This window comes from Nanorana parkeri, unplaced genomic scaffold, assembly GCF_000935625.1.
Source record: "Nanorana parkeri isolate BGI_ZX_2015 unplaced genomic scaffold, ASM93562v1 scaffold323, whole genome shotgun sequence".
Classification (NCBI taxonomy): domain Eukaryota; kingdom Metazoa; phylum Chordata; class Amphibia; order Anura; family Dicroglossidae; genus Nanorana; species Nanorana parkeri.
Window position 1 is genome coordinate 400,645 of NW_017306591.1, and position 11,796 is coordinate 412,440.

The 11,796-nt window shown below is 46.4% G+C and overlaps 1 protein-coding gene across 4 annotated transcripts in view; it reads right to left on the reverse strand.

The window, feature by feature from the left end:
• Window positions 1–11,796, reverse strand: part of PAX7 (paired box 7) — a 111,005-nt gene that overhangs the window by 4,570 nt on the left and 94,639 nt on the right. For all 4 annotated transcript variants that reach the window (XM_018558179.1, XM_018558177.1, XM_018558178.1 and 1 more), the window contains exon 8: window positions 413–659. In XM_018558179.1, coding sequence (XP_018413681.1) covers window positions 413–659 — 247 coding nt within the window. The remainder of the gene's footprint in view (window positions 1–412; window positions 660–11,796) is intronic.

Here is an 11,796-nt window from a genome sequence, read left to right on the forward strand (position 1 = left end):
ATATATATATAAAAGCAGAAAATTCAGAATTTCTCACATCAACATTATTTCCCCTGCATGTGCAGATGAACCCATATCTAACAGGGTTATTGACAAAAGGGTGAAGAGTTTGGAGAAGGTCGGAGAAGGGAACAATCTAGGACAACATAGCTGGACTGGAAAGTGAGCTGAATTAGAGAATTTTTCCAAATCAGCTATTTTGGCTTAGATTGTTCACTTCTCCGGCCTTCCCCAAACTCTTCACCCTTTTGGTAAGTCTGTAAGTCTTGTATACAACCCGCTAATGAAAGCCTGTAAAGTCTTTGCACATTATCATCTGCATCCCTTTTGAGAATTATAGCATTTGAGTGTGTTGTAGGTGCACCCAGCTACCTAACTTATCCATGTTATATTACGGTGACTCAACACTTACATTGTCCATATTGTCCATACTGGTAGCTTGCCACGGGGTCCATGCTGTATCCCGTCGTGCTGTAGGTTGGGGCGCAGTAGGACTGAGATGTGGGGAGGCTGTCCACAGACTTGATGGAATCACTGCGCTGGCTGCAGCTTGCCGACAGGGAATTGGTGGTCTCCAGGCCGCCATGAAGAGGAGAGATGGAAAATTCCGACTGGCTCTGAGGGCCCACACCGCCTTGACTGCTTAGAATGCTCATAACCTGTAATGAGAAGAGTGGACTCCTTCAAATACCAGCTTTAAGTTGGCAGGAACAGCAGGCTATCGAATTACAGTATTTCAAGTTACACATTCAACAGAAATGGACGAAATAATGTGGAATTTAGAAGTCACCCATCAAACTCGGGAGCCAGTGAGAACATTTGAATCGGCAGCGAAGAGCTCGGAAATGTTACGTATCACAGTCATTCGTTTTTGGCATGTTGGCTTAAGGCCCCATTCACACTGAGCGATTTTTGCAGCGATATCGCTCATATTTCCACGCGATATCGCTCTATGTAGTTTCTCCAATCCATTTCAATGGAGCTGTTCACATCTCGTCGCTCAATATCGCTCAATATCGCTTATAGCTCGTCGCTGGTAGCTTGTCGCTCCTACATGACCCTTTTTTCGAGCGATTTCGCTCCTGATTGCATCCAGCCCAATAGGAAAAAGTCGCTCGACAAGTCGCTCAATATCGCTCGTTGCGCAATATCGCTCAAAATCGCACGATTTTCATGTCGCTCAGTGTGAATGGGGCCTAAAGGAGAACTATGGGGTTAAGGCTTTTCCCCATAGTTCTCCTTAGGGTAACGGGAGGACACAAACTAGCGTCCTCCCGTCACCCTAGGCTCAGTATACCGCGAGCTACAGCTCCCTATATACTGAGACGCCGGAGCTGAAGCGGATCCCGTTCCGGGATCCGCCCAGCTGCGTGAGTGACAGCTGGCTCCTCCTATCTAGAGGCAGAGCCAGCTGTACCCTCCCCCGTCCGTTCCGCCAGTCGGCGCTGGAGGATCGGAGCGGGTAGGGGGGAATCCAGCCCCTCCCCTGTCATGGCAGAGAGCTGTGACAGGATCGAGAGGGGTATGTGTTCGCTCACCTCCCGATCTACTGAGCCGACCTGTGACAGTCTCATTGTCACAGGTCGGCTAGAACTACGAGGTGAGTGAAAAGCACCCCCCTCATAGTTCTCCTTTAAAGGCCCATTTTGCATGGAAAAATATCACTTAAAATGTATGTCAACCCCCAACTATGATCTTATTTGCTTCCTTTGCTCTGGTAAATATACCCGTTGGAATATGCCATTTCATTGATTCATGGTTGACGAAGATGATGCAATGAGAAGTTGGAGTGTCAGTGGTGTCTTCAGCGGTCTCTCTTTGGTTGTTGGTATCAGCAGTGGACGCGGTGAGGAGATCTATACATAGACATTTGCATTGTCCTGCCCATGACCCCCTCTTACCGGCTATTTCATCCTCCTGACCTCCTTCACCTACCCCCTGCACTTTGCTGGAAAAAGTTGCTGAACAGTTCCCCAGCAGACAGGCCAGAGGAGGAGGAGGCGTCTGTTCCTCTGCAAACAGGTTAATATGATTTCTAGAAGTGTTTGAAGCTGGGGTCTAGAGGAAATATCTAGAGGCAGAGCCAGCTGTACCCTCCCCCGTCCGTTCCGCCAGTCGGCGCTGGAGGATCGGAGCGGGTAGGGGGGAATCCAGCCCCTCCCCTGTCATGGCAGAGAGCTGTGACAGGATCGAGAGGGGTATGTGTTCGCTCACCTCCCGATCTACTGAGCCGACCTGTGACAGTCTCATTGTCACAGGTCGGCTAGAACTACGAGGTGAGTGAAAAGCACCCCCCTCATAGTTCTCCTTTAAAGGCCCATTTTGCATGGAAAAATATCACTTAAAATGTATGTCAACCCCCAACTATGATCTTATTTGCTTCCTTTGCTCTGGTAAATATACCCGTTGGAATATGCCATTTCATTGATTCATGGTTGACGAAGATGATGCAATGAGAAGTTGGAGTGTCAGTGGTGTCTTCAGCGGTCTCTCTTTGGTTGTTGGTATCAGCAGTGGACGCGGTGAGGAGATCTATACATAGACATTTGCATTGTCCTGCCCATGACCCCCTCTTACCGGCTATTTCATCCTCCTGACCTCCTTCACCTACCCCCTGCACTTTGCTGGAAAAAGTTGCTGAACAGTTCCCCAGCAGACAGGCCAGAGGAGGAGGAGGCGTCTGTTCCTCTGCAAACAGGTTAATATGATTTCTAGAAGTGTTTGAAGCTGGGGTCTAGAGGAAGGACCAATATAATCCCCTGCAGTACAGGGGGGACGCTGCCCCCCTCTCTTTACTTCTGCTCTATAATGTATTACTTCTTAGTATATTACCATCACTAACCAAAAATCAATTGCCAAGCGACATCTGTAAGACTTTATCTGCAGGGATATCAGGGGCCTGTCAATCTGGCTGAGTGGCAGCTTTCCCTCCCTTCCCCCTTCCGTTTCTGTCACCCCCTTCCTACTCTCTCTGCACCGCTGCCCCAAATCAGTCACAGCCTATTCACATTAACCTTTCCGCTGCCTGGCAGTATATAGCGCTTCGCAGCGAGCGTTAAGCTGACGGCTTTCTTACAAATTTTTTTACTTCTCTCAAGACATTCCAACCCCCCAAAAAAAAATGATGGCGGAGTATGATGCCTGCACAAGTGTTTCGCATCTACACATTCGAGATCATGAGCATGTTAAATCCATTTAGAAGTGGCAGACGAGTTATAAAGTTTTAAGTTTACACTTGTGGATGTTTTTTTGTAATCTTTTCTATGTTTTTTTGTTTTTCTTTTTGCAAAACAGGTTTGTTCAATAAGCCAAAAAGCAATGTACTGATATCTGTAAAAAAAAAAAAATCAAGGCAACTGGACTTGCTGTATTTTTCTCCAATTATGCAAATGCAAACAACACCTGGTTGTGACTAAGCCCTCGTTCACACCTAGGCGTATTGCATATGCGCGTCTGTCGCGCGTTTTTTTTACCGCGATTGGCTGTAAAAAGTAGCGCGACCCCCGAAGGCTACTTGGCTGTATCCCAATGGAAAACGGCGCAAAGTAGTACCTGGACCTTTTCAGGCGTGGCCCGTTTTGTAGGGCGTTAGGGACGGGCGGAAATACGGCAAGGTGGGAACGAGACCATTGCCTACAATGCAATTTATATTTTTGACCGTTTTGTCGAGCGTTCGTCGAGCGTAGAACGCGCTACAAAACGGTCAGGTGTGAACGAGGGCTAACAGATTATGTGGATTGGAGCAACATTCACCATATTTATTCCCAGATACTTTTTTGTACAAGTCATTCTGAATTGAGAAAGCTGGTCGGATGACCAGTGAAACGTCTTCAAGAAAAATACAGCAAGTCCAGTTGCCTTGACTTATTATTTTCACAGATATACCATGTGACCCGGATGGATGAGAACCTTCACAGACATACATAGTGAGGGGAATTTATCAAATCTGGAGCAGCAGATAAAATTTGGAGCAGCTGTGCATGGCAACCAAGCAGCAGATAAAATTTGGAGCAGCTGTGCACGGCAACCAATCAGCATCTCTCTTCCATTTTCAAATCTTAGCTCAAAAAACTGAAGGGAGAAGCTGATTGGTTGCCTTGAGCAACTGCTCCAGATTCTGCCTGCTCCAGTTTTGATAAATTCCCTTCATTGTATTTTGTATATTGTGTGTCTTTTAGGTAACTCTAAACATCCACAGTAATCAGTCAATGCCATTGGTCCGTTTCACGCTGTACTGATTAAAGCAAGAAAAAAAAGAAAACATTGCTATGGGTTATTGCACTTTTTTTCTTTTTGCATCAATTTATTATATAAACGTAAAAGCATTAGAAGAACCTGACTAGAAATGGTGCATAATGCACTGAGAGTGCACTTTATATCCCATATGTTCTGAATTCATGAAATAAATGTATTTGACTGATAGGCAACATTCCCGTGCCAAATGCCACAGCAGCACAGAAACAGATAACCCCCATGTATCGGCGTTAACCCTTGCCTAGCCCCGATCGGCAGAACATAGGGCCCCTTCTCAACCTTGACCCGAGGTCAGTTGGTTAGTAGTCTGAGACACGTGTTCTCCCGTGACACTGGGATATGTCCTTTCACTGTCCCCCTTCCTCTGTATCTCTCTTCACATTCACTCTTTCTTCCCTCCGCTGACACTCTTTCCCCTCAGGAGGTTTCATCATCCTCTCCGTACTTTAAAAGAAGAGGAGTTAAAAAAAAAAAATGTAATTAATTCCCTCTATTTCTGAGCAGGGCCTGAGGGTCTGTGTCCACGGAGGCTCCAGCCAGGCAAATCTGCACCCTTTATGATAAACCGAGTCGGCTTTAGACGTTCAAGTGCAATTAGGATCCCCCATCTCGAGACCATCAGCTCTTCCAACTTCTTGGGCCGCAGGAGGAAGGGAAATTGAGCTGCGGAGGAAACTACATGAAAGTGGGAGATAGGGATGAAAGGCCATCCACCGTATACAATATGGACAGGAACCTTATATTATCTCCTGGGATATAGGATCCGCCGCATGCAAGCATGTTAAGAGATTAGACAACCAACTTTACAGGAAAAATAACACTTTCCTTGTACACTGTTATTCTTTGTGTTTGCACATTTTTTTTTTGGGCTTAAACATTTTTATTTCATTTTGAGAAACGACGGCGGAATCCAATTCACTTACATATTGATGTGTGTTTTGAGGTTTTTGCTACGGAATATATTATGAATATTAAAAACGTACGAGGAAGGAAACCACTGAGATTTTATTTATTGTGGACCTGCCATCTCCAAACGATGAAGGCGGCCGTGTTCATTAGCCTGGCGATTCATTAGCAGCTCGTGACAACTATGAGGCATGTGTTGCCTTATGCGTTAGCTGCAATGTACTGACTTAATATCCAGAATTATTTTGGCTGTTCCAAAATCATCAGTATTGGGCCCGGTTCACACCCGGGCGTTTTTGTAGTGTGTTGCTACGCTCTGCAAAACGCTTAAACACCGAAATGCCATTATTTCCTATGAGTATGGTTCACACCTGGGCGTATTACAGGTCGTATGAACGCGCTACAAAGCGCCCTACGCCCAAAGAAGTACAGAAGATTCTTTGGGGCGTATTTGCCGCGCGTATCCATTGTGATACAGCCAGGTAGCCCTCGGAAACGCACGTTTTTTTTACCGAGAATCGCGTTAAAAACGCGTGGCACGACAAACGCGCATATTCGATACGCCTAGGTGTGAACCTAGCCTTAGGCTGCATCTGGAGCAATGGTAACCCCATGCTTATTGCTCACAGGTTTATTGCAAAACATTTTCTGAGGAAAACTTTACATTTCTATATCGTATATCGAAATGCAACCATTTGGTTCTCTGCAGTAATTTGTTTTCATTTTGTTATGGCTTAATGCAGACTGGTCTGTGGGTGGGCCTGCAACATGCTAGAGGTTGAGGTTTCTGTGAAGCGTACTGTGTAGGGATGCACAGATACCAAGTGCCATACTCGGTACAAGTACAGATACTTTTCCAGCTCCAAGACTAGACTAGATAAAAATTAAAAAATTAGGAGGCCGCTGCCATGTGTAAGGAGCACACGGAGCTCCTGGGATTTGTACATCTCTGTTTTATTGTATGATTCTGTTTTTATAAATATATATATAAGAGATGCACCAATACATTTTTGCAAGTACGAGTACTGATACTTGCCCAAGTCCTCACAGATACAAGTACTGATACATTTTTGTTTAGTGTCATGTGACAGTTTTTCTAAAACAATACAGACTGATTATTTCAGGACAGTGGTGGAGCGCCAGAGCCCGGTCCCAGCTGCAACCGCTGCAACCCTGGTAGTTCTCATGAAAATGCCAAGTATCGGCACTGGTATCTGAACCATCTGCTATCGGTGCATCCCTAGTAATGTGTATGCCTGGTAGTCACACTCTAGTGAAGCCATTTTGTTATGTACACGTGGAAGGTTCTATGTTTGTACAGGTTACCTATGGCAAATTAGTAAAATTTGGGAAAAAGTGGCTAAAGGACAGAAGGAATACATGAAAAAAAAATGGAATTGAATATTACTGAGAGAACAAAGTCTGCATTACAAAGCTTACTTCTCCACTGCATTGGACCATCTGCTTGTGCTCATGCCACCCTAGACTTTATTAGGAGCTAGGTCCACGGTAGCCTCTGAGACATTTCCGGCACCATGACTGTGGAATGCAACAGTGGGTCACCAAAGTACCCATAGCAATACTCTATATTGTTGGGACATGAATATTCAGATGAGTGTCATCAACCCTCTCCTCTTACTTTTCCCTTTTAATGATATACTTCCCCATTAAAAAAGTTATTTCAAAATTAAATTGCAGAATAACTTGTTCCCTGTGAAAGCAGAGGGTAGATACTCACCTTTTCCACTGACCGTCCACCAGCGCCAGTCTTTTACAGAGGACACAGGAGATCAACACTTCCTGAAAGTAACCGCTGAGTGCAGTGGGGGCACCGGATATCGACACTCTCAGAGATTGGGAGGAACCACTGAGTGCAGTGGGGGCACAGGAGATCAACATTGCCAGAAAGAGGGAGGAACCATTGAGTGCTGTGGGGGTCACAGGAGATCAACACTCACAGAAAGCGGGAGGAACCACTGAGTGCAGTGGGGGCACCGGATATCGACACTCTCAGAGATTGGGAGGAACCACTGAGTGCAGTGGGGGCACAGGAGATCAACATTGCCAGAAAGAGGGAGGAACCATTGAGTTCTGTGGGGGTCACAGGAGATCAACACTCCCAGAGATTGGGAGAAACCACTGAGTGCAGTGGGGGCACAGGAGATCGACACTCACAGAAAGCGGGAGGAACCACTGAGTGCAGTGGGAGAATAGGAGATCGAGATTCCCAGAAGGTGGATGGAACCACTGAGTGCAGTGGGGGCACAGGAGATCGACACTCCCAGAACTGTGAGTTCTCACACTGACAATTCCTCTTACACAGAGCCGTGTTCATTGGAGGGGGAAATATAAGGATAGAGAACTTTTTTTTACAGCGTTTTAATTTTCATGACACGACCGCTCTAAAGGAAACCTGTACTGAAGGAAAAATGTAGGCTGCCATTGATAAACCTTTTCTGAAAATGCCGCTTCTATGGCTGCCTCCGGCTCTATTACTTTGAGTCCCTGACTCTGAACAAGCACACGGCCAGCAAAGCCAGAGTAAAATCCGGACACCTGATCTGCACGAAGCCAGAGGATCAGCATGCCAGTCAGTGATTTGTTCCGCATACACAGTGTTACGCTCCTGGCTTCCTGTGTCCTACGGACAACAAACAAAAGTTTTTAGAAGAAAGTTTCGTATTTGTCTCCACGTTGCACGTTCAGATTGATAACGATGACTTCTGCTTCCAGTCCAATCCACTCTCTTCACCTTTCCATCACCCTTCTGCCAGCTAAGCAGGTAGCCCTCCCCTCCATCTCTCCTTTGCCCTCGGGGTCTTGGTAATGGAGAGTTCACACTGACTTATTGCTTTAAAAAAAGATTTCCTGAGATCTTTAGAACTACCCCAGCAGTGCCCCCCCCCCGCCCCCCCTTCTCCTTTTCTGGTGGAAGGTTCGATAAATGTGAAAGAGCCGGAATACAAAGAGTTCTTGGAGTGACACATCCCAGCCCCGGGCATTCTTTCTCCTGCTCAGTATCAGCACTGCACTGCCTCTCTGATCAATCACAGACCTCTCCTATCTGCGAGCCGGGGCTTAGCATCGCTGCCTGGGCCCGATCTACACAACCAGAGGGTCAGCCGGTGATATTATAGCTCAGGAGGAGAGATAACGCTCCTATTTGTTTCCAGAAGATAGTGACCTTTCTTATTGCTTTCCCCCAATCCACTCCACTTCAGTCATGTTATACTGGTATTAGCCGCTGTGGAGTATTTACAGTGATTGCTGTTATTTTACTGTTTGCCTGATTCCGATATGTCCTTCACGTACGCATGCGTGCTGGAGGTTCTCTGTTTCCCTGACTTTATTTAATACGCAGATTTGTAAATTCTCTTCTCTACTGCATGTCAGGGAAGACGCTCATTCTCAGCCCCCGGGGACACTTCCACAAACATGTCATCGTGACACTTATGAGGTTTGGCAAACAAATAAAATCATACATGGAACAGATGAGCAGTATATACATGGCAACCAATCAGCTTCTCTCTTCAGTTTGTTCAGTTAAGACAGGGGTAGCCAAACTCAGGCTCTCCAGCTGTGGTGAAACTACAAATCTCATGATGCATCTCTCTCTCCGGGAGTCATGTCTGTGGCTGTGCGAATCTTGCAATGCCTCATGGGATTTGTAGTTCCACCACAGCTGGAGGGCCGGAGTTTGGCTACACCCCCTCCCCCCCTTCCCCGAGTTAAGATTTGAAAATGAAAGAAAGAAGCTGATTGGTTGCTGTGCACATCTGCTCCAGTTTTGATCAATTCCCCTTCCACGCGGGCTGATCAGGAGGAGATCCGTGCACAGATCACCTTCTGATCAGAGGATGCCACCGCTGTGACATCCGTGTCCGTCCGTTTTTTTTTCCTATCTTGCAATGGAGTATAAAACTGAAATGACCGGACTCCATGTCAGTCTTGTATGTACACGGACGTATCCATTTACATCAGATTACCGACCGATCCGTCACGATCAGGTCTGTTGAAACGGAACACTGTTCCGTTTGTTTTTCCGGACCTGGCCGAAGTCAAGGGTAACCGGGTGTATTATTATTATTATTACATAGTATTTATATAGCGCCAACAGTTTGCGCAGCGCTTTACAATATAAGGAAGATATTACACTGAGTGGCCGGATTATTATATACACTGAGTGGCCGGATTATTATATACACTGAGTGGCCGGATTATTATATACACTGAGTGGCCGGATTATTATATACACAGGCAGAACGGGGGAGGGGCGAGACTGGTACAAGACAACAGAAGGGCAACAGCGCCGTGTCAGATTCCTCGCATCACCTTTCATCATCTCGTGGAGTCACGAGGCGGCCCAACCAAGTACTGATGGAGGGGTCATAATAATCCGACCACTCAGTGTATAATCGCAATACAATTCAAGACAAGATGGTAAGGAGGGCCCCGCCCCTGAGGGCTTACCATCTAAAAGGGAGGGGGAAGTGATACATGAGGAGGAAGCTGTGTGGAGATGAATTGTTTGAGTGGTTAGGTCTAAACACCCGTCTGTTTAAACCCGGCTGGGCATAGACTAGCATTGGGCATCCAATTGGGTGCGTCTGAAAAAGTGACAGGGGGACCCGATCGGACCACCCACGTCTGTTATCATGGTGGACTTTAACTTCAAGGACTTTGCAGAAATGTCTTTTATGATTTGTAATTCCATTTTTTTTTTTAAGTGTGTACAAGTAAATAAAAGACATTGAAAAGGAATTGGGTCTTTTGATACGAATAAGTCATTATCAGCCCAGACAGTTCAGATCAGAGCTGTGAAGATCAGACGCAAGGCCGGTCTACAGACTCAAAGGGTTCATTTAGTGTTAGAATTCTGTTTAGGAGTTAAGGTGCCTATAAACCTTACGACCATCGCAAGACTCTTGTCTTGCGATGGTCGTATGCCTCTTGAAAGCCCGTACGATCTGCCCACCTTGGACGGGCAGATCGTACTTGCGATCATCGAAAGCAGTCTGCGTTACAGTCATTAGGGGGTTTGGTTTACATTTTGGTAGAGTTGGGTAGGGTTCGGTTTGAACGGGGGAAGGTAACGTGCTAAGGGATTATATTAGGGGGTTAGGGCTAAGTGTTAAGGTCTAACCTTAGGGGTTAGGGTGAAGGTTATCTATTAAGGATTAAGTGCTAAGGGTTTCTGAGATTGGGTTAAGAGCTAAGGTGTTACTTGCTTGTTCACACCATGTCCGGGTCCTGAAAAGTTTATTCCTGAACCAAAAAAGCATCCCAATGTATCCCTATGGTATTTCTGGGCTCTGTTCACACCAGCGCAGTCCATTCCGGTCCAGACAAAAAAATTAATACTGCTTGTCTCATTTTCTCTGGTCTGGAATGAACTGGAACGCATCAAAAATGCATACAAAGGCTCTGGACTGCACCTGAAAGCCCATTTTAAAGGAGAACTATGGGGTTAGGGCTTTTCCCCATAGTTCTCCTTAGGGTAACGGGAGGACACAAACTAGCGTCCTCAATTGATTGACGGATTACTCTGGCAAGTGTTAACACGTGTGCACTGGCTTCTGGTGCAAGTCAATACTGTTTAAGTATAGAAAAGAAACTAGAATGATAAACCTTTACCAGACAAACTCACAATGTACATGTACTAAAGAAGAACTCCAGTTTGTAGAGTTAAAAAAAAAAAAATAATTAATTGCCCAGCAGATATCAAAATTAAAACCTTGGCTTTCTTTGCAATACTCAACTTCAATCTGGTGCAGAAAGACCACTCTTCCACTAGATGGCGCTCCTCTTCAGGGTTGAATGACAGCCAGCACCATTCAGCCCATTTCCTGTGAACCCGACCTGTAATGGACCTATCCACAGCAGCCTGGGGTTACAGTAGAGTCAGCACCGTTCAGCCCATTTCCTGTGACTCTAGGGGTGCATCACCATGGCGGCCTGGGCTTATAGTATAGCCCATTTCCTGTGCACCCAGCCTGTCATGGACCCGTCCTCTAGAGGGGCATTACTATGGCGGATGGCGGCCTTGGCTTACAGTAAAGTCAGTACCGTTCAGCCCATTTCCTGTGCACCCAGCCTGTCATGGACCCATCCTCTAGGGGGTGCATCACCATGGTGGCCTGGGCTTACAGTAGAGTCAGCACCGTTCAGCCCATTTCCTCTGAACCCAGCCTGCCATGACCCGTCCTCTAGGGGTTCATCACCATGGTGGCCTGGGCTTACAGTAGAGTCAGCACCGTTCAGCCCATTTCATGTGCACCCATCCTGTAGGGGTGCATCACCATGGCAGCCTGTGCTTACAGTAAAGTCAGTACCGTTCAGCCCATTTCATGTGCACCCAGCCTGTCATGGACCCGTCCTGTAGGGGTGCATCACCATGGTGGCCTGGGCTTACAGTAGAGTCAGTTCTGCTCTCTCTAGTATTGAGGGCCGCCCACTGCTGTAGCAGATGAAGAGGACCCCGGGATGTCACATGACTGGTCACAAGACAATTACAGTGAGTGAAGTATAGGGATTTGTTTTTTAAATAAGAGGCGGGGTTTGGGTAAAGTGGGCGTGTGTTTTGGCTCTATTAAATGTGCAAAGGGGAAATGTGGAATGAAAGCAGCGGTGCCATCG